The 25,091-nt window shown below is 32.7% G+C and overlaps 1 protein-coding gene across 17 annotated transcripts in view; it reads right to left on the reverse strand.

Moving 5' to 3' along the window:
- The window catches only part of LOC143049654 (neuron navigator 2-like), a 342,816-nt gene that overhangs the window by 146,488 nt on the left and 171,237 nt on the right, over positions 1-25,091 (reverse strand). For 16 of the 17 annotated variants that reach the window (XM_076223278.1, XM_076223289.1, XM_076223271.1 and 13 more), the window contains 2 exons: positions 21,312-21,429; positions 15,287-15,339 (listed from right to left, as the gene is read on the reverse strand). In XM_076223278.1, the coding sequence (XP_076079393.1) occupies positions 15,287-15,339; positions 21,312-21,429 (171 nt within the window). Of the gene's footprint in view, positions 1-15,286; positions 15,340-21,311; positions 21,430-24,180; positions 24,308-25,091 lie in introns of those variants that run through there. The other variant, XM_076223276.1, reaches the window with a different exon arrangement.

Consider the following 25,091-nt stretch of genomic DNA (forward strand, 5'->3'; position numbering starts at 1 on the left):
ATTATTGGAAGGTGAACTTCAGTAATTAAGTTTGTAAACTTGGGTAGCAGATGCATATTTAACGAGTCGATTTTGTCCTCAATCAAAAATCCTAAATCAACAGAACACAAATATTATAAATATTAATAATGATTTATCCATGCATATACTGCAGTGCATGTGAAAGGATAAATATGTTTTGGCGATGAAATTAAAACTGGCAAATGAAAAATATTTTCGATTTTCTATTAGGATATTATGAAAAAGTCTTCATTAAAAGATTCAACACATCCCTCTAACATAATATAGTCTTTGTTAATGAAACAAAGCAAATGTGTTCTATCGATTTTTAACGAAAATAACCGTTTTTCTCTAAGCAACTAATAACCAGCAAGGACACAAGATTTCCAAATGATAATGCTGGACTAAATTGAAATTAGTTGTTATCTGAAGGAAATTGTTTAAATTAATTATTTCGGCTGCATTTATACAAATTAGAAATTCTTTGCATTCGGCATAAAAGCTCTAATTAGTGATCTGTTTTCAACAAAAAGATCAGAAATGTAGCTTTTACTGCCAAAATCAATGAATCAGCAATTATTAAGTTTTACAGTAAAATATTTCATTTATGTTTACAAATTATTTTGACAGTTTTGATTTTTGTTTAATAAATTTACATCATTTCTAATGATATTCCCGTAAAAGGGACTTTAATTCTGTCAATCAGAATCATCAATAAAAGTTGTTAATTATCACTTTGTTATCTTCAATTGACAGTTTAATTAAATTACATGGCAAAAAATGGTTTTAAGTGTTGTTTTTTCAATAAATTAAGAGTGCACTGTGTACAAATTTATTTTAATTTTATATACTTAATAATACACCTACACTGAATTTTAATGATCTTAGAGTGTCGCTGAGTGGTTAAAATTTTTAGGCATTGTAAACTTTATAAAACAAACTTCTCTTGGAGGAGGACTTTGTGTGTAATATAGCAAATTACCCCTGTCAAAATGCAACCATGGTTGACCATGGTTACCATCGCTAACCATTGATAACCATGGTCAAACCATGGTTGACTGTGCTGAAAACCATGGTTAACCATGGTTAACCATGATTGTGACCATGGTCAACATCTGACCATGGTTGACCATGCTCTATTTAACCATCGTTAACCATGGTTTTCCACGTTTGTGACCATGGTAAACATCTGACCATGGTTGACCATGGTCTAATCAACCATGGTCAATTTGACAACCATGGTCTTGCACCTGACCATGGTCAACTTGACAACCTGGACCATGGTGAATAAATATTGATCTGGATTATACCCATGGGAATTTATAACAAATTGTAAATTACTTTGAGACTTTCAATATTAAAAAATCGTGCTCGTTTTTTCAGTGGTACAATGTTATTGACAATTTTTAATTTCTTTCTTCCCAAGAGGTAAATTGTGACCTTTCATGATTATTTCAATAACAATATATTCTCTATACATTTTAAAACACACATAAACTGAGCAGTAAAGCTATAGTGGCAGAGAATGCTAGTTACAGTCGGGTCAAATTTTGGACTTACAAACTTTTACAAACTGGAAGTTGGAACTTACTTTCGATCAGTATTCCTTGTTTTTTAACAGTTGTACGCTGTCATTTAACGATGTATTTCTTTCTTCCAAAGACGTAATTTCTGACTTTCTCTCCAAGTTCATAAATCTGCCTTTCTTTATCATTATACGGCATATTTTAAGAACTTGAAAACATTTCAGAGTGATATATCTTTAGTCTTTATTGTTGAATATTTTAATTCATTTTTCCACATTTTTCTGTCAGCTTTTCGAAAAGGATATGGATGCCAAACCGCTTTATTAAAAATAATTGAAGATTGGAAAAAGGCTTTAGATCAGAATAAATATGTAGCAGCTATATTAATGGACTTGTCCAAGGCTTTTGACTGCCTACCCCATGACCTCCTCCTACTAAAATTAAAATCTTATGGTGTGTCTGCCACATCTCTTAAACTTTTGGAAAGCTATTTAACTAATAGAAAACAGTGTGTTAAAGTAGGTACTAATTCAAGCTATTGGCAAACAATGTTTAAAGGGGTGCCACAAGGGTCAATATTAGGGCCAACATTATTTAATATTTTTTTAAATGACATTTTCTATTTTATTCATAAAAGTGAACTCTATAATTATGCAGATGACAACACCCTTTCGTACGCAGATAACGATTTAGATAAGTTAATTAAAACTTTAGAAGAAGAAAGTAAAATTTTGATAAACTGGTTCTCAATAAATAAAATGAAAGCAAATCCAGAAAAATTTCAGGCAATAGCTGTAGGTAAAAAAACTAAAGACAAAAACCTAAAATTTAAATTAGAAGGTAATGAAATAGAGTGTGAAGATAACGTTAAACTGCTAGGTGTAACAATAGATTTTAAACTAAATTTCAATGAACATGTCTCTATAATATGTAAAAAAGCATCCAAACAATTAAATGTATTAAAAAGAATAGGTAAACACCTGACTAAACTCGGAAAATTAACAATTTATTATTCTTTCATAATGTCCAACTTTAATTACTGCCCACTAGTTTGGCACTTTTGTGGGGAGGTAAATACAAAAAAGATAGAGAAAATCCAAGAGAGAGCACTAAGGTTTATCTACGAAGACCATTCAGCAAGTTATGAAGATCTACTCTGCAAATCAAAATTACCATCTTTAAAAGTAAGAAGAATGCGATCTTTGGCGATTGAAGTTTTCAAAATTATAAATAAAGATTGTCCTGTTTATCTCCATGATTTGATTCACTTAAAGGATAACACTTACTCTTTCAGATACCAGAATACAGCAGATCTACCACATGTAAGAACAACTGCATATGGCCTACAATCTTTCAGGTATGCAGGTGCTAGGCTTTGGAATGAGCTGCCAGATGAGCTTCGTAAGCAATCATCTTTAAATCAATTCAAGAACTTGATAAATTCTTGGTCTGGCAGCTCATGCCAATGCTTTGCCTGCAAAACCAGTTAATCTCTGCTTATTATTTTTTTGTTTTGTTGCTTTATTTTCAGCATGGCAAATTTATTCTAATATCTTTACTATAGTGCTTCTGCTGCTTTTGTGCTAATTTTAGAAACTTAATGTGCTTTTATGCTTTTTATGTGCAAACCATTTCATTTGTGCTTTTGTGTTTTTATCTCATAATTGCATGTACCAGTATGTGTTAAACTTGTAAGATGCTTAAAGAACTTTTGTGCTGCATGTTTATATACTGATTGAACTCTTGCTTTATATGTTTAATGTTGTGTGCATGACTCGATATGTATGTTTTGTTTTATTTGTTGTTATGTCGGTTTTAAAAGCTCTTCAGAGCTTATGTTTGTAATTGCTTGCTTATACCGACTCTAAATAAAGCTTTATGTCTTATGTCTTATGTTTATGTTTATTCCCCAACCGGAAACACATGCGACGTCATGATCAATTATTATCACCAACCGTTAACAATGATTCACTCAGTGCGAAACATTTAAATGACTTGGAACAAACGTCACGTGATCTCAGTAAAGTTATTTCGCGCTTTAAAAATCAAGTGAAGGATTTGATGTCCAGTGTTGTCACGTAAAGAAGATTTGTTATCAGATAAGTACATTCACAGGAAATCTGTTTGATATTTTGTTTAAAAGATGTAAAAATTGTTACAGTATTTGATTTGGCTTTCATTAATTGAACACATGCCACCTGAAATGGGTCTTTAAATTCTTTTGTCAGTGTCAGTTATCCATATCAACATAAATTTTATATTTAATTGTTTTTAATTCCAGGTGTAACTGATAAAACTGTACAATATGAAAATTTTGTCAATGGTAAAATAATTTACACAATCATTCTTTTGTTTGAAAGGTAAACCAAAAAAAAGGGGGGTTACAATTATTTGTTTAAACAAAAACATGTTCATAACTTTTATTTTGTTGGGTGTTTTTTTTATTGAAAATTTGCAAAAGAAGATAAAACATTTTTGATCCTTAAAATCTGTTATTGTATACAAATTATCAAGAACAATTGATTCTTTGTGGAAAATTTTATGTTCTTGCAGGTGGAAACTGCTTTGCATTTTATGGATGAACATTTCTGCAAGGGTAGCTTTAAAGAGTTTCATGCAATTCAGCATTTGTTGGTAGTCCTGACACAAAAAGGAAGAGAAGTATACAGGCTCCATAACAAGTAGACTAACTGTTTCAAGATAATTGAAGATTGATTTGAGATCATTTGACAAGAATGTAAAATGGCCAACCATGGTTTAATGGAGATGGTTGACTCATTAATAACCATGGTTGACCATGGTTGGAACCACGGTTGACCATGGTTGGGACCACGGTTGACCATGGTTGTAACCACGGTTGACCATGGTTCCTACCATGGTTGACCATGGTTCTAACAATGGTCAACCATGGTCATTAAAACCATGGTTAACCATGGTCGGCCAATTAACAATTTTGTCAAACCATGGTCAACCATGGTCATACAACCATGGTTGACCATGGTTAACCATGGTTCTAACCATGGTTCAAACTGCACACTGACAGGGGAAGTTCATAGGCATACGAAAATCATCTGAAAAAAAAAACCCCAACAAATTCTTATTTTTTCTGTGATACTGTGGATTCACTATTATTCGTTGGATACACATTTTCGTGGGTTTCGTGGTTCACAGGTGAACCACAAATTCTAATATTCAACAAAATACAAATTTCTATTAGGTTGTACGCAGACTTTGGCAGAACCACGAAATCAAATATCCACGGAAAAGAAAGTTTTCCGCAATACACGAAAATTGGTACCCACGAAAATACATGAATCCACATGTGGTATTTGAAAATATAAAATTGAGAATGGAAATGGGGAATGTGTCAAAGAGACAACAACCCGACCAAATAAAAAACAACAGCAGAGGGTCACCAACAGGTCTTCAATGTAGCGAGAAATTCCCGCACCCGGAGGCGTCCTTCAGCTTTAATACATAAAAGGAAAGATAATTCTAATACTTTTAAATTATGCTTGAAAAGAGAAACGTAAAAAATGTTCTTCCTTTTTTTATTCATCAATTCTTAGAGGGAATATTAGATTTATCCTATATTCTGTGATGTATCCTCACTAAAGAAATTTTTACTCTATGAAATCCTCCAATGATTCACAAATATTATATCCTCCCGTCTATAAAAACTTTACTTCTTTCATCAACATTTGTAATTTGCACGCCCCCTTTCTAGTGAAAACATCTTCCATGAATCACCAATAATATACAGCTTTCTCATTTGTTATTAATTAGCAAAGAAGTTATATGTTATGAAAAAATCCAATATAATTTTGTCTCCCATCTGTAAAAGATATATACTGATGAAACAGACTACACATAATAGTTGTATGGATATTTGCAGAACTTGTTAATTCAGACAATATCAAATTGTAAGTCAGAGAGGAGCTTTGCCAGACTTATCGAAGATCTCTCGGCACCATTTCACCGAAGATGTTCCTAATTGTCACAATGAATCATGGGAAAATGAATCATTTGTAAATATTGAAAGTAACTTGTATCAGAAATCCCTTATAACTTTATGATGAATTAAAGAAATGTCCAAAAGTCAAGATGAAAAATTGCACATGACTTTCTATGGTCAATTATAAAAGATCATCAAGGCAGAGATATCTGTATGATTAATTTTTCTGCAAGATGAAATTCTGATTAAAATCAGGTCATCTTTAAGATGAAATTGCAACAACCTATTATTTGTCATACAGACAAGAACTAATTTTACAGCAAATTTTTGGATATCAGAATTATTGGCTTTTTAAAATATAAAGTTCAAGGTCATATCATATGACAAAATTTCCATTTACCCATGATACCTCTCATTACTAAGATGTCTATTGCGTTGTTACGTCATTGGGTTGCCGACTTATTGACATATACTTACTTTTAAGTATGAAGTAATTGCAACAGAAAATCCACATGTATTGTTATTTTTTTTTCTCCTACATTAGTTGTAAAACATCTGACTTGAAAATGAACATAAATTCTAGAAATCAGTTAAGATATTTCTGCCCAGACAGATTCAATTAAAAAAGTATAAGGTTTTTGAGACCAGAAAAGGCTAATGTACCTTTTATTTGTGACACTTTTGAGTATATAAATGTCATCTGATGTTATAAAGTCTAGACATAAACCAATGTGATCTTCATATTAAGTTCCCTTTTCCTCATTAGATAAAGACTGCATCAGAAAATGTCAATTATACAAATTGTACAAATTAACTCCTTTCCTTCATAGAAATGGACTTTAAAAGAGATTGCCACATTAAGATAAAAAGGGTAAATTTTCTAAGAGACCATTAATTAGGATTTTGTGCTAGCAATGACTGTAGAAATTATGTGAATATGTCAAACTTTACTGCATCTTTTCTTAAAAGAAACATTAAATAGCAACAAAAAGTAGCCAGACTTATGATTGAGCCTCAACAAATGGAAGTTTTTAACGACCTTGACTGGCACTTCAGAGATTGAGCCTCAACAAATGGAAGTTTTTAATGACCTTGACTGGCACTCCAGAGATTGAGCCTCAACAAATGGAAGTTTTTAACGACCTTGACTGGCACTCCAGAGATTGAGCCTCAACAAATGGAAGTTTTTAAAGACCTTGACTGGCACTTCAGAGATTGAGCCTCAGCAAATGGAAGTTTTTAACAACCTTGACTGGCACTTCAGAGATTGAGCCTCAACAAATGGAAGTTTTAAACGACCTTGACTGGCTCTACAGAGATTAAGCCTCAACAAATGGAAGTTTTTAACGACCTTGACTGGTACTCCAGAGATTGAGCCTCAACAAATGGAAGTTTTTAACGACCTTGACTGGTACTCCAGAGATTGAGCCTCAACAAATGTAAGTTTTTAACGACCTTGACTGGTACTCCAGAGATTGAGCCTCAACAAATGGAAGTTTTTAACGACCTTGACTGGTACTCCAGAGATTGAGCCTCAACAAATGGAAGTTTTTAACGACCTTGACTGGTACTCCAGAGATTGAGCCTCAACAAATAAAAGTTTATAATGACCTTGACTGGCTCTACAGCAATTGAGCCTCAACAAATAGAAGTTTATAATGACCTTGACTGGCTCTACAGAGATTGAGCCTCAACAAATAGAAGTTTAAAATGACCTTGACTGGCTCTACAGAGATTAAGCCTCAACAAATGGAAGTTTTTAATGACCTTGACTCTCTCTACAGAGATTAAGCCTCAACAAATGGAAGTTTTTAACGACCTTGACTGGTACTCCAGAGATTGAGCCTCAACAAATAAAAGTTTATAATGACCTTGACTGGCTCTACAGCAATTGAGCCTCAACAAATAGAAGTTTATAATGACCTTGACTGGCTCTACAGAGATTGAGCCTCAACAAATAGAAGTTTAAAATGACCTTGACTGGCTCTACAGAGATTAAGCCTCAACAAATGGAAGTTTTTAATGACCTTGACTCTCTCTACAGAGATTAAGCCTCAACAAATGGAAGTTTTTAATGACCTTGACTGGCTCTACAGAGATTAAGCCTCAACAAACAGAAGTTTATAATGACCTTGACTGGCTCTACAGAGATTGAACCTCAACAAATGGAAGTTTTTAACAACCTTGACTGGCTCTACAGAGATTAAGCCTCCACAAACAGAAGTTTAAAATGACCTTGACTGGCTCTACAGAGATTAAGCCTCAACAAATGGAAGTTTATAATGACCTTGACTGGCTCTACAGAGATTAAGCCTCAACAAATGGAAGTGTTTAACGACCTTGACTGGCTCTACAGAGATTAAGCCTCAACAAACAGAAGTTTATAATGACCTTGACACTCTCTACAGAGATTGATCTCAAACCTACTTTCTAAGTCACCTTTTTGTCAAGCTGTCAAGTTATGTAACCTATGCATTTTAGTCCATAGGACATTCGAGGGAAAGTGAAGTTAGAGTAGGTAACATTATGGTTGGCAAGACACATCGATATATCATTGTGAGCGTATCTGCTTGTATAAATTTAGAGGAATATTAAAATGGTGCCCCTGTTGAATGCAGATATGAAAGAATAGACCCATTCTCAAACTTTTATGTAAATTACAATTCAATTTTTTTTTTATTTATCTTTGGTCATTACATGACTAGATATTTTCCCTATCCAATCATTTGCTGCAGATAATAGACAAGATTCTGAAGCCATGAAGACATCAAAAGAAATTACAAGTTTCTGAGGAAGCTGGGTGTTAAAGGTTGGCTTACAGACTTGAATCATTTCTATTAAGTATTTACTGGGATAATTAAATCAGATATTATTTTTTTTGGGAATAATTGAATAAGACTTTTTACACGTGTTAGCTCTGCAGCAGTGAATATTAGGACTTCCAGAAATAAGTTTATTGCATGTAAAATGACCATTTAATCAATGTTTGGGTTATATTAGGATTGCTAGGCAACAGCAGAGTTATTCTAAGAGAAGGTAGGCTGCAGTTTTAAAGAAACTTGCAAGTTTTGAAAATCTAATGGACTATTTCTTTCACACATTGCATAACATGAAGCTTAGAACAATTGAACTTGAAGCATGGCAGACTCAAATTCAGAAAAATTATGAAAAAAAAATCCAAAGTTTCACTTTAATAAACTGTTAACACAGCCATAATTGTCTCACCTAATTTTTATTTTGATAATAACAATACTTTAACATGAAAGTTTAACATGTACCTAATAATTATGTCACGCTTTTTGACTCCATCAAGGAAAGATAAAAACTACTTTAATTCTCAACCTTAATTGCTGAAGTGCAAAAACATATAAATAAATTAATAGTACCTGACTTTGGACAGACACTTGAAAAATGGCAGACCAAAACTAGATTCTAATCAATCAAACATATTCATAAAAAGTATAAAAGTACATTTCTTCTCTTACATAAGTTTTGACTAATTTAATTTGCTACTGTAAAAAAACTTGCCAGATAAGGAGTAGGATCTGTTAATAATTACCCTTCCAGACCACCTGAGATCACCCCTAGTTTTTGGTGAGGTTTGTGTTGCTTATTCTTTTTTTGTTGGTTGGTCTAAATTTTCTCATTAAGCCATCATCATACCTTGTCATTTTTTTTACTTATAAATTAGTTGAATGTCCCTCGATCACTAGGGTCTCGACTTTTGCCTCAGAATTTTGCTAAAAGCTGTTTAATCATTTTTCAACCCTCAAAATAATTTAATTTACACCAGTGGCGGATCCAGGGGGAGGGGGTTCCCTTTTTTGGACGATCAATGCATTTGAAAGGGAGCATATAGTTGGAAACCCCCCCCCCCTTTTTACTCTGGGTTGGGACCCCCCCCTTTTTAAAATGGCTGGATCAGCCACTGCATTCATACATTTATTTAAAGGTCACAAACAGGAAAACATTTAGGAAGACCAAGACTAAATACATACAGAGAATAAGACATTTTAAAACCTTACAGAAGATATTAAAAGAGACTTGCAGATGTTGTCATATTCTTAATAAACAGCTGTATTGATGGAGACCTCTGACAGCTGAGGACTTAAATATCCAATAAAAGTGTGTACTTCAAAATATAAAAAAAATCTTTAAAAGGAGCTTACATCGGAAATTATAAGGACACAGAAATCCCGTAATATTAAACTTTTTTTTTCAAGAAATGTAACAATATCTTGAAAAGAATTACAAAAAAATCAGAGATAAAGCTAATGAGGGTCTGGAAGGGGTTTACAATATGGAGAATAATATTGGGACTTAAATGAATAAACAAAAATCAGCAAAACAATTTACAGTATTTAAGGAATACAAAAATTAAGCTCCCCTCCCCAAACTTTACCCTCACTGATTACTTGATAGGTTGGGTAGCTGTATCCTTGACATTAAACTTGCACCTCCTTTTAATCACTCAATTTCATAACAACTTTTGAAAAAGATGCTATCAAGGGAGACAATCAATCATACAAATATTGAATTCTCTTCTTCAAATTGAAACAAGTTACCATTGAAACAAGTTACCATTGGTTGCCTTCGGCTGTTGTTTGCTCTATGGTCGGGTGGTTGTCGCTTTGACATATTCACCATTTCCTTTCTCAATTTTACCATATGAACCTTTTTAAATTAAAATGAAAGATAAAATTCTTAATTCCCATCTTCAACAAAATAATTAGGAAAACCAAAATCAAGATAATTAACAAACTTTGATGAGAATCTGTATGATTTTAATTAGCATTATAAAACGTTTGATATATTCCATAAAATAAAATGCTGCCAATATAGGATGCAATTAAAGTCTTCATTACAGAGATCAAAACAACTAATACAAAATATAAACCATTCAAACTAGAAGTATCTGTATCTTTAAAAGATGCTGCAATTTATCAGTCGTGTAAATTGGCAAGCTTGTCATTATTTAACATGTTAGTACAAATAAAAAAGAAGAAGTGGTATGATTGCAAATGAGACAACTCTCCACAAGAGACCAAAATGACACAGAAATTAACAACTATGGGTCATCGTACATCCTTCAACTATGAGCAAAGCCCATGTCGCATAGTCAGCATGTTCATTAGAATGAAAGTTTGGGGTAAATGTAAATGAGACATCATTCCAACAATCCAGCAACATAAAAACATTATGTATATGAGGCCCGAACTCCAGCTGAAAATGTTCAAATCTCTGGTTGTGGCTTGACAACTCTGTCACATGTCTGACATACACTTATGAAAATGAATGTTGCCATTGCATGTTCAGTGACAATAATCATTGTATTATTACAGAATGATTGACTATACCCATGTGATAAACAATTCATCATACTTCTATATTTACTAATGGTAAGATAGGCCTATCTTCTGTTTATAATAATCTTAGCTTTGTAATGAAGCATCCTACCTTCTACATCTAATATCAAAATACTTAAAGATGTTGTATCATCTGAGAAACCAGATAAGGAAATTTGTAGTCATAACAGCAATCAGCTTACATCAAGTGGTTGAATAGAAAATGATTTCTGAGTGCTCAATGACCTTCACCTTCGTTAAGGCTTAGCAGACATGTTCTGAAAACTTTAAAACTTAAAATTTCTGTTATTTTGTCAAATTTTCTCATTTCTTTTTTTGCATTCTTGCATTTTTCAAAATCATTAGGTACATAAGATAAACATTTATTTTGATGTAACAGTTCCCAAGTATTGCACTTTTTGTCTGCAGCTATGGATGAACTCTGCAATCGTGAAAGATCTTTGAATGTGACAAGAAAAAGGTCAACTAAATTAATCATTCATTAATATTCAAACAATTGGAGCATGTAATCACTGATTCTATCTGAAAGACAGTTGATTGGTGATATTTAAAATATCGGAACATTTAAGGTATTTTCCAATGCAACAACGGAGAGTCCTTGAATCCGTGTCTTCTCAAACTCTCCGGATTAATCAGCTTAATGAACCATCATTTGACTTGTATCTAATTTCCTTGTAAATTACACCCTATGATATTTACATGATTATAATGATAGATTTCACTCCTGTGAGTAAATTTCTACGAAATCCTGTGAGAGACATGTCTGCACTTAATACTGATGGATTCTATTGTTTTGACACTTTTAGTCATCTCGTTCACGGTCACACTGAAGTGGACACTCTACCATCACCAGATGGACGCGACCATTGTCAAGTCAAAAGGTCAGAAGGAAGGAAAAGTGACGAACAATCAATTCTAAAGTGTACTTCTATTAGAGAACTAGTCATACCAAGAATCGGAAAAATTGAGTCATGCCACTATTGATTTTAAATATATCTTGATTAAGAAGTAAATTTTGTAAAACATTCTTCCCTAGGGTTCATTTTTCTCTCAAAATAAAATTTGACAATTGAGTTAAAGTCAAATTAGATATTCCGAACTCTGTAAATCACGGATGTTTATCTTCCTCTGGGTTCTGTTTGGAAAAGGATATAATTTCAATGAGAATTTTATTGGATTTATTCTGAAATTTGTTACTAAATTAGTCAAACATCAGAGATGAAAGACAAAAAATTACTATATATATCGTTAATGTGACCAATAAAAAATTACTGCCCTATTAATAGGTTAAAATGTATAACAAATGCCTACTTCTGAAGTTCTACATCAACATTACATAAATTAAAAAAAAAATGTTACTACCCTGAGGCAGCATCAAATGAATACAACATTCTAAAACAGATTTTTTGCATTTAAACAAGTGAGCTGTTTTGGATAGAAAATGACCTTATGCAAGTCACAGCAGCAATGTGCACTGTTTTAAAGTCACAGCAACATGTGCACTGTTTTAAAGGCACAGCAGCATGTGCACTGTTTTAAAGTCACAGCAGCATGTGCACTGTTTTAAAGGCACAGCAGCATGTGCACTGTTTTAAAGGCACAGCAACATGTGCACTGTTTTAAAGGCACAGCAGCATGTACACTGTTTTAAAGGCACAGCAGCATGTGCACTGTTTTAAAGGCACAGCAGCATGTGCACTGTTTCAAAGGCACAGCAGCATGTGCACTGTTTCAAAGGCACAGCAGCATGTGCACTGTTTCAAAGGCACAGCAGCATGTGCACTGTTTTAAAGGCACAGCAGCATCACACGGTGCATGCTTTAAGACTTTAATTGATTTTGATTGAATTTCTGTCTGTTTTTTCAGGGTTCTCATATTGACAGATTTTTATAACTGTTTTCAACTCAAAATAAGTTAAAGAGAAGTATTGATATTAATGTTTAAATATCTTACTCAGCTCTACTGTTTTGCTCATCAATCATTATCGTTATAAAAGAGTGGGCTGCATATATTCTAAATCACAGTAACCCATAATGACACAAATAAACATAATTATCTCAAGAGGTCAATTCAATTTCAAATCATAGTTATCTCCCTTAATTTCGGGTCTAAAAGTATGAAACTGAGGCTTCTCAATCATCATGGGAAACATGTAACATGCTTTTCTTGGTTAAGATCTAACTTAATATATCATGCTTGACAGATGCTTGAAATATTTAAGTTATGTAATGCTAACTTTTTCAGCCCCCCCCCCCCCCCCTTAAAAAAAAATAAAATTCCCAACAACCTAAGATGAAACATGGTGAACGAAATGACATATTATAGTGACATCTTGTATGATCAGTCTATCTCTAATGAGTGTATATAAAACATTGACCTTGCAGTTTTTTTTAACTTTTGTCTGGTTCAGTGGTTGGGTTGCTGTGTTATTGAGGTTTCAATATATATAAGCCGTAACCTCTATTTATTCTTATCTAAATAAAATTTAGTACCTAATTTTCAATACTATTTGATATTAAATTCATACATGTCTAAATTGTAGATGATAAAAAAATACATTCATTTAATCCCAATCATTAAATTTTTTTTAATGAACATCAAATTGTTTGCAACCTACATTTCAAAACAAACAAAAATAACAACAAACATGAGGATCTTACCTGCCTTCCAGACACAAGTAACAGAATCGTGATGTAATCATGATTACAGGTGTTATAGTAATACTTTACTTTGTTTACAATCAATGAGGAAGACAGATGTTACGATTCCACAACTGGAAATCAATTTCATTTTTTTCTTGCGCATCAGTAATTAAGTTAAAAGGCATATAAAAAATGAAAATTGTCAATTGTCATATGGCTTTTATTGCAAAATAATCATCACATTTTGGATCAGAATGAAAAACGTTGAAATAGAAAATCAACAGAAAAACTATAATTATCAAATTATGGCCTCCCTCTGGGGCCTCTGTAGAAAGCTGAGTGACAGCTGGAATACATTACTACAATAAAACTTTCAGACAAAATGTAAATCCAAAAATTTTCAAATATTGAATAATTACCCCAAACAAATTCTAAGTTTTATATTGAACAATACGGGGCTTAAATCCCCCTTTTTTGCCCTGAGCCACCCTTTTAGAAAATAGCTAGATTAGCCCCTGAATCCTGCTTGTAGCAAAGTGCATTTGACTCTGATTAAATTGACAAGAAATGCCAGTCTACTACCATTAAAGGTTGATAGCTCTCTCTATCCTATATCTTTATCAATAAAAACTGGCCACTGTGATATTAGCCAAGAGTGTAAAAAAAGTGGTGTTAAGCATCAAAAACATACAAACAATACAGGGTTGATAATCAAAGTGTTACGTCACCCAACACAAGTAAAGTTTTTACCTTTTAAAACTATTACCACCTTTATACTTTAATCTTTAGGTTCAAGCACTTTAAAAAGACAACTAAGGAATGAAAGAAAGCACAGTCATCAGAGATAAATATCAAAGATGAAAGGGTGGTACACACCGCCTTTGTCATGCCACACGACTGACTCTGTGCTCTTTTTAAACTTGATAAATAAATAAGAAGCGAAAAACAGCTGTTTACATTAAAACCAGGTAAACTGTACTTCCTAAAATTTTTATTATCACCAGGTGAGAAGAGATATTGACATGGTCATGTGACCTTGAAGAAACGGACCTAACACCTTGCACATTGAAATGAGTTTATCAATAATGCGATCCGATCCAGTTTCCTATGAAGTTAATCAAAGATTTATAAATATTCAATTGTTACATGCAGTTTTACAATTTCTAATCCATATTTAATAATTATTGATGATTGATAGCTGTTTCTATAGAAACAACAGGTAAATCAATAAATTTTTTTCAAATTAATTCATAAAGTCAAGGCCAAACTGTATGTTTGACTATATAAAAAACTATTGAAAAATTCTGAAAAATGAATGATAAAAATTGTTAGATGATTTGAAAAAATATCTATCATGGCTAATAACTCTCAAAAGCAATAAAAGAACAGAGTTCCAATGTCCCCATTTTGGACATTGTTAATCATATTTTATCTATCCAAAGTATAAGGACATTATAACTTATATTGTTTTTTTTTAAAACTTTTTATAAATATCTTACTGTAATATATATTTATATATAGGCTTCACAAAAAATGCAATGTGATTTCCATATAATCAATATTTCAAAAGGACATAACTCTTTTTAAAATAATTGATGGGCACTGATTTTCAAAATTGTCAAAGACATTGCTGATATAAACTAATGATATAAGTTTCATAAAATTCTGGTAAGAATTCTACACCTCAGAGTGCTAACATTGTGCAATTTTCCATATCATCAATAATTCCAAGGGGCATAACTCTTTCAAAAATATTATATTATTGTATACCATATATATAAAGACAAAATGACTTACCATTTGAGCTGTATTCTTTGGTTTAGACTTTATTTCCCTGATTTTTTCATTTGCTGGAAAGAGAAAAAAAAGACAGAATTTTAAAATATACGTTTATATCAACAAATCCAGAAAGAATAGGCATGATAAAAGTTGGTAGTTTTTGGTGTTTTATAAAACCTTTGTTTAATGATGTACTGTAGATTCATTAATATTCGTTTCAAGGATACTAATTTTCCTGGATTTCCTGGATACAAGCACAACACAATTTAAATGTTAAGTCATTAAAAATTTTCTTAAGGAATGTATGAAAACTTTGCCAAAACCATGAAATTTAATATCCTCAAATATGTAAGTTTTCCTCAATCCCTTTAAAATAAATGAACCCACAGTATTGAAGTTTTCATGTGAAGATGGCTGTCATGTGAAGAATTCCTCAAGGGTCTTTCCTCAACCATGGGATAATGTTCAACCTCAGAGACTACTCCAACAATGGTTTGATATCTGACAGCATTTTTGTTATTGTGTGTGTGTGGGGGGAGGGGGTTCAAGCTGACATCATAGCAATCTCAAACAAGTGCCATTATCTTTGGTATTAAATTCCTGTATTAACTTTCTTGGAATAAGGGGTTGATAGCAGATTTTTTTGTAAAAGTCTTGGGACAATTTGATATGACCTTGTTCTTTTAGACCCTTTTCAAATATTATTCCCACAAAATATAATCATGCATCTTTTTTTCTGTAAACTTTTCACTCTCAGATATTCCTGATTCCAAAGAGTTAATGGAGAAAAATACTACAGACAAAACAACTATAATTGATTAAATGAAGTAGAAAATGAAGATTAAATTTTATTCTCTGAAGTAATTATTAAACCTATGGATATAAAGTGTCCTCTTCAATTGTCTGACCAAATCATAGAATACACAGAAAATATTTCTCACGATTGACTCCTAAGCGATTCATTGTGCGACTAAATAATTCATTAGAGTATTATTGTCTGTACTGGTGCCAAGCATAATACATGATAAATTACTGTTTATACTGTATAACCCAACAAGGATACAGCCTACTTACTAGCAGTGAATTAAAATCTAATTACAATTCCGAAAATTTAATCAGTTATCATAAATAGTTTCTTTTGTAAATTGATTCACATTTTTTTTTATCAATGTTCCTTTAATCATGTTATTTCATATGATATGAGTTTACTCATTGTTGAGGGTCCTATACACTTTATAGTGACTGTGAGCATTAAAGCAGCCTAATGTACAGTAGGTATTTAAGAACCAGAGGTGGATCCAGGGGGGGGCCCCCCCTTCGTGTGAAAATTTGGTTGATTATATAGGGAATCATTGAAGCGTAACTGGAGCGGGCCCCCCTTACAAGAAGTTCTGGATCCGCCACTGAGAACTATATCTTCTATTCAACTTTTCAATGAACAGATCTTCTTTTTTAGATTTTCAACAAACATCATAAACAACAAGTTATTGGTGTAACAGTTTACTTTTCACTTTAAAATTTTCGGTAGGTATTTCTCAGTGAAAATAGTTTTATTTTTTTTACCTTGATAATACAGTTGTTTTATTAATTTCACTATAGATCACTAGATTAAACAAGAGGCTCTCAAGAGCCTGAATCGCTCACCTTAATTTTTTTGGTTAAATCTCTCATCAATGATTATTTTGGCTTTTCAATTTATTTAAATGTTCTTTGAATCGTCCTATTTTCTTCAAAAGCAAAAAAAAAATCATTTTCTCCTATGTTCTATTTTAGCCATAGGAGCTATGTTTCTGACATACAAGGAAATGAAATATAAAATTTATACTAGATACTCTGAAACTCATTTAGCCTAAGTTTGGCTGAAATTGATACAGCAGTTTCAAAGGAGAAGATTTTTTAAAGTAAGTCAACATCATGCCGATGAACAAATTGTGAAAAAAGTCTTTAAAGGGCAATAACTCCTTAAGGGGTCAATTGACAATTTTGGTCAAATTGACTTATTTGTAGATCTTACTTTGCTTAACATTTTTGCTATTAACAGTTTATCTGTATCTATAATAATATTTAAGATAATAACCAAAAACTGCAAAATTTCTTTAAAATCATCAATTCAGGGGCATTATACCTGAAAAACCAGTTACCCAATTCGGCTGAAAATTTCAGGACAGGTAGACCTTGACCTAATAAATACTTTAACTTCTTGTCTTATTTGCTCTAAATGCTGGAGTTTTTGAGATATAAGCCAAAAACTGCATTTTACCCTGTGTTCTATTTTTAGCCATGACGGCCATGTTTTTTGACGAAATAAAAAATAAAGCACAAACTTTATTTTATACACCCTACTGATCATTCAGTTGAAGTTTGGTTGAATTTGGTTTAGTAGTTTTAGAGGAGAAGATTTTTTAAAGTTAGCAAATATGATGAACAAATTGTGAAAAATTGTCATTAAAGGACAATAACCCCTTAAGGGGTCAACTGACTATTTTGGTCATTTTAACTTATTTGTAGATCTTACTTTGCTGATCATTTTTGCTGTTTACAGTTTATCTTTATCTATAATAATATTCAAGATAATGACCAAAAACTGCAAAATTTCCTTAAAATTACCAATTAAGTGGCAGCAACCCAACAATGGTTTGTTAGATTCATCTGAAAATTTCAGGGCTGATAGATCTTGACCTAATGAACATTTTTACCCCCATGTCAGATTTGCTCTAAATGCTTTCGTTTTTGAGATAAAAGCCAAAAACTGCATTTGACCCCTATGTTCTATTTTAAGTAACGGCGGCCATGTTTTTTGACGGATCAAAAATCGAAGCACACACTTTGTGCAGGATAATTTAAGGAACAATCATGCTAAGTTTCATCCAAATCCATTCAGTAGTTTCAGAGGAGAAGATTTTGTAAAGTTAGCAAATGTGATGAACAAATTGTGAAAAATTGTCATTAAAGGACAATAACCCCTTAAGGGGTCAATTGACAATTTTGGTCATATAAACTTATTTGTAGATCTTACTTTGCTGATCATTTTTGCTGTTTACAGTTTATCTTTATCTATAATAATATTCAAGATAATGAACAAAAACTGCAAAATTTCCTTAAAATTACCAATTAAGTGGCAGCAACCCAACAATGGTTTGTTTGATTCATCTAAAAATTTCAGGGCTGATAGATCTTGACCTAATGAACATTTTTACCCCCATGTCAGATTTGCTCTAAATGCTTTCGTTTTTGAGATATAAGCCAAAAACTGCATTTGACCCCTATGTTCTATTTTAAGTAACGGTGGCCATGTTTTTTGACGGATCAAAAATCGAAGCACACACTTTGTGCAGGATAATCTAAGGAACAATCATGCTAAGTTTCATTCAAATCCATTCAGTAGTTTCAGAGGAGAAGATGTTTGAAAAATTGTTAACGACGACAGACGACGACGACGTCGACGACGAGGGACGCCAAGTGATGAGAAAAGCTCACATGGCCTTTTAGGCCAGGTGAGCTAAAAAAGTTACAAGAAACAGAGACAAATAGGGCTTGAACTATTTGAGTTAGTTAGAAACTTGTGCATTTATATTCTCTATCCTGATTAATATGCAACACTTTGTCACTCAATTTATGATATTGTTGGCCTTAAATCCCATTATAAGCTGCTACCTTATTCTTAACCAAATCTTTAAAATGAGAGAATTTCAGACCAATTAAAAACCTTATGAGATCATAATCTTGGCAATTCACTCTTATTTATACAAGATATTCATTATCCTTTAAAAAAAAATGTCCCCATAATTGGATAGAAATAAAAGCTAAATTATAACTAATAACATCTAGTGTTGCAATCTTCTGTCAAAAATAAATCTTCTGACAAACCTCATAAACTAAATGGACAATAAAATAGGATAAGAACAACTAAAAATAACATCCTACCATGATTTAATTACCAATTACTTTGACAAAAGAGAAATTCCACCAAAGTTCAAAACAAATCTATGTCAACCAATCATTTCAGAGGTAGAATTTGAATGAACCAATCATAATTGAGTTTACATAATGAGAACCAATTAGAGAGATTGATTAAGGGTAAATGTATATGATGTTGCTTGAGATTGACTGAGACCGGATACGGTTGTAATGTAATACGTCCAAGAATATCATAATTACGATCCATCATTTTCGTTAAAATAATGAAGTGTGATGAAAAAGAAACATTGTATCTCCAGAAAGAAACCCAATACACAGATTCAATTGAACTTTGCCAAGTTTGATGAGGTTCCTAAAGGGTAAATTCTCTTATACAATGTAACAATGACTAATTCTTCGATTTCTATATTGAAACAACTAATTGAAAACTTATCTAATACAAAAATTTAACATTTATATAATGAAAGGATGTCTTTGGTATAATAAAACAGTAATTCCCTGTAAGGTCCTCTTAAATAAAAATCAACAACTTCAATTATAACAAATAGCAAATGGACTTTACACTTTTAATTCTGCACTTATATCAGAATCGGGGAAAGAAGCCATTTTTATGTCATCTTCATGAAAATCAATGGACAATTAAGAAAACAATTAACGTATAAAGCTGATACAAAATTAGATAGATTTCCCATGGTATTTAATTCATACTATCTTTTACATGTAATGGCTTTCTTTTTAGTCACACTCTCCTATTTAATATAAAACGCTGATCAAGAGTTTATCAAAAATTTATTTTTCAAGCTATAAAAAGTAGCTTAAAAACTGAAATAGTCCACCCTGTGTTCCTGATTATCCTTTCCTCAAAACAAGTTCAACTGATATAAAGTGTTGTGCCAATAGATACAAGTTTATATCTGGCCTCACGGTCATAAAACTTTCGAGCATGATTTTTGTACTCAGACTCGAAAATCAACCAATCAAATTGCTGGATTTCATGTTTCGAGCATGATTTTTGTGCTCCGAGCACTGAGCAAAGTTTTATGCCTTCAAGACCTGAACATCATTACTATAAAAGACTATTATAATGTACAGGGAAACCTTCTATTGAATTGGGTCTACTATTTTGTTATGTTGCTGGTAGACATTTTTCAGCAAAATTTAGCCTACATAACCTACATGTAGTTATTTTTTTTAAGGTACTCAAAGCTGGAGTTATTGAAACAGTAATTTTCTTCCACTTATAAATATTATGTAACAAATCATTTTTTAATATTTCATTATACTTGACTTTTACTTTGATGCCACATGTGGAGCAGGATCTGCTTACCCTTCCAAAGCTCCTGAGATCACCCCTAGTTTTTGGTGGGGTTTGTGTTGCTTTAATTCTTAGTTTTATATGTTGTGTCATGTGTACTATTGTTTGTCTTTTTCATTTTTAGCCATGGCGTTGTCCGTTTATTTTCGATCTATGAGTTTAACTGTCCCTCTGGTATACTAATGTATGCCTGTATGTATTTGGTTTTTTTATGAGGGCCTCAGGGACGATTAGTTCTATACCGAATGGTGTAACCCTCTTAAAATAAAGTATTGTTTGGTTCTTTTTGTTGTTGTTTAAAAGCCTCCATTAATACAAACCCTTTGCATGCTGGGAGACAAAGCAATAATATAAATTAATTGGCTGAGTTATCAGTAAAGTACACTGTATGAATATTAGGAGTAATTACAGAATATATAAACCTGTCAACTCTATCATAATGAGGTAGTGAAGTACCTACACAATCAACTAATTATCTACTAATGAATTCAATTATAAGATATTTATTGTTAGTGTGTAACATCAGAATGGTAATATTTTACACCAAAAAAGAGTTCATGTGTTAACCCATTTTCTTGCATCTACAGGCCATTTCAATTTGAATTTTTAAACATGGGTTATCAAAAATTTAAAAGTGCCTTCAATTTTCATTTTAAAATGAGATCCTTTTACCTGACCTGATTAAGATTTATTAGCAATTTTGTTTTCAACTACATGTACTACAAATTAAAAATAAAATGCTTTGCTAAGCCCAAACTGAGATCAAACCCTGGTATATGATTGAGGTTTGAGTTGAGGAATGATACTTACTGACTGCCTCTATGACATCAGCCAAGAGGACACCATCAGAAACATCTTGTTGAAGATCACTGATGAACCTTTTATTACGAGCTTTTTCCAAGTAATGGTTTGCCCAATCTGTATAGATCTACAATCAGACAGTTATAACATTAGTTTAATGCAACAAGAAACATATATTGAGTCATCATTTTAAAGTACAGTGTTATGACAGAGTTTTGGAGATCTCAGAGGCAGGCTGTCTAACTGAGCCCTCTACTGGAATACAACTCCTCAAGATCTGCAATCGAAATGCCATTGCTCATTTACTTTCAGATTTATTGATATACTGCTGTATTATGAGCAAAGAATTTCATAATACTTAATAGTTCTTTTTTTATATTGTCAATTAGCAATTAAGTGTTTCATTGAATGACATTACTATCAAAGTGCCAAGACTGAGAGAGTACTGTTTACATCAATTGATTGACAACAATTACTTACATTTGTTTATAAACAAATTCCAATCTCATCACCTACATACCAAGATTCACTAAGATCAAACACATAATACTTTTATTTAACAAATATTTATAATAAGAATAATATTTCTGTCATTATCTACTTCCACAATCCTCAATCTTAAAGGCTTCATGGCACCAGTGAACATCAATGTTACAAGTATTGTCCTTTAAATGGTGAAAAAACAAATCTTAATGAATGTATGCCACCCACATTAAGTGTCAGATCCTCCAAGAGCCAGAAAATAAATATTTAGACTCACTTATTTATATTGTTTGTTCTTTGTAACTTTCCTATACTATTTTACTTGAAATCACTCAAACACCATGATTAATTCAATATGAATTTTACTGACCAATATTTTCCAAGAACTAACTGACTAAAGATTCACAAGATAAAAAAAGAGGCGGACGAAACCAAAGGACATTCATAACTCATAAGTTGATATGAATGCTGACGCTGGGGCAAAAACAGAAAAGAGAAGATAATGTCCAATGTTTTACAGTAGAGAATATTAGTAAGAAGTCAACATTGAATACTGTGCATGCTGGTGTCTGTCACAACGCTATCCAAAAATAATAAGAAGTCAAGATACAAATTTCATTAAAAAAGCTATGTATATTTGGATTTCCCCCAAATACATGTACCAAGTAAAATAGTTCAACTTTGATTCCTTAAAGAACCTGTCAAATTCAACTTGGAAGGTTTTCCAAGTCAATTGCATTGCTATATTTAGTTGCGTACCTATTGGGGTCATACATTTTTAATCCAATAGATATAAGAAGATATGGCACGAGTCAACCAATGAGAAAACTCTCCATCCAAGTCACAATTTATAAAAGTTAACCATTATATGATCATTAATGTCAACACCTGATGTACATCTATATTTGGATATATTTGAATCATCTACAAGTTATTTCCCCTGTTTGCAGCTGTATGCCAAATTCAAATAGCTCCCTTCCCTCAATAATGATTTAGATATAGGAAGATGTGGTATGAGTGCCAATGAGACAACTCTCTATCCAAGTAATAATTATAAAAGTAAACCCTTATAGGTCAAGGTTTGCGATATGGCTTTCAACACAGAGCCTAAATGGCTGAGACACTGAACAGCAAGCTATAATTACAAGTAAATCCTCTTTACATATTAGATTAAATTTAATGAAGATCCTTAAAATTCACAATTAGACAGATCTCATTCAAGCAAGGAGATCGATGTGTCTTAGATATACGTCGAGTGAGACAGCAACCCTTTGAAACCAAAACCAAAGACATAGCGTCAGTCAGAGACAGCAACCCAATTACACAAATAACCAACGACATAGCGTCAGTCAGAGACAGCAACCCAATTACACAAATAACCAAAGACATAGCGTCAGTCAGAGACAGCAACCCAATTACACAAATAACCAACGACATAGCGTCAGTCAGAGACAGCAACCCAATTACACAAATAACCAACGACATAGCGTCAGTCAGAGACAGCAACCCAATTACACAAATAACCAAAGACATAGCGTCAGTCAGAAACAGCAACCCAATACACTTACCAACGACGTAGCGTCAGTCAGAGACAGCAACCCAATTACACAAATAACCAACGACATAGCGTCAGTCAGAGACAGCAACCCAATTACACAAATAACCAACGACATAGCGTCAGTCAGAAACAGCAACCCAATTACACAAATAACCAAAGACATAGCGTCAGTCAGAGACAGCAACCCAATACACTATAACCAACGACATAGCGTCAGTCAGAGACAGCAACCCAATGACACAAATAACCAACGACATAGCGTCAGTCAGAGACAGCAACCCAATACACTATAACCAACGACAAAGCGTCAGTCAGAGAGACAGCAACCCTATACACTATAACCAACGACATAGCGTCAGTCAGAGAGACAGCAACCTAATACTCTATATCCAACGACAAAGCGTCAGTCAGAGAGACAGCAACCCAATTACACTATAACCAACGACATAGCGTCAGTCAGAGAGACAGCAACCCAATTACACTATAACCAACGACATAGCGTCAGTCAGAGAAACAGCAACCCTATACACTATAACCAACGACATAGGGTCAGTTAGAGAGACAGCAACCTAATACACTATAACCAACGACTTAGCGTCAGTCAGAGAGACAGCAACCCTATACACTATAACCAACGACATAGCATCAGTCAGAGACAGCAACCCAATTACACTATAACCAACGACATAGCATCAGTCAGAGACAGCAACCCAATACACTATAACCAACGACATAGCATCAGTCTGAGAGACAGCAACCCTTTGACACCAAAACCAACGACATAGTGTCAGTCAGAGACAGCAACCCAATTACACTATAACCAAAAGACATATTTACCTTAATCCTATATTGATCATTAAACACATCATGTATGTCTATATTTGGACTTTCTAATGTGCTGGATGATGTACCCATTTTAAAACTTATATCCAATCAGTGCACATAATTAAACAAAAACAAAACATTTGAATCAATCAACTGTACAATTCACTATGCTAAATAAGTATTCCATGCTGAATAATTACTTTAACCTCAATGTCTTTCTAAGCCATTTTTCTTCACAAATATGTCAATATATATTTCCACATTGTTTAACAATTTCCAATATTCCATGCAGAATTTACTATTTTGAACTATGTAACCCCTCTTGTTCTACACAAATCCACATATTCATTTCCTTCCCAAGTATGTCAATATACATCTCTACAATGTTTATTTCCAATATAATAATTCTGCTTTTGCTATTTAGAATTATACCATTATTTATTGTTCGGCAAAACATTTGATTGAAACAGATAATTTTCCAATTCACTTATATTTTTTTATAATAACATCAATAGCACGACTGCACTCTTATATTTTCCCTTTTTCATAATTTATGTAGGCTGTAACTGTTTTACAAATAATAACACTTTTCAATTAAAATCCATACAAATTTTCCACCAAGAAATATCTCATCATTTGCATGGTTGCCACTTTAGAAACTGTGTAACAGAAAATATAGGCAATTAATGATTTTTTTTTTCATTTTTAGCAAATAAAAAACAATCTTAAGCAACAAATTCTCCTACGAAAAAAAGAACAAAAAAGCACTGCTGTTTTTAATAGCGCTATGAGTCAAAGAACACTAAATAAATCCATTCCATTTCAACCAATATATCATCAAACAGTTTGATCCAAGAGAACTTCCCCCATTCTCTGGAACCAATTTCATTAGAGGCATTTTATTAAATATTCAGAAACATAAA

The sequence above is a fragment of the Mytilus galloprovincialis genome, chromosome 10, assembly GCF_965363235.1.
Source record: "Mytilus galloprovincialis chromosome 10, xbMytGall1.hap1.1, whole genome shotgun sequence".
In the NCBI taxonomy this organism is placed as follows: Eukaryota; Metazoa; Mollusca; class Bivalvia; order Mytilida; family Mytilidae; genus Mytilus; species Mytilus galloprovincialis.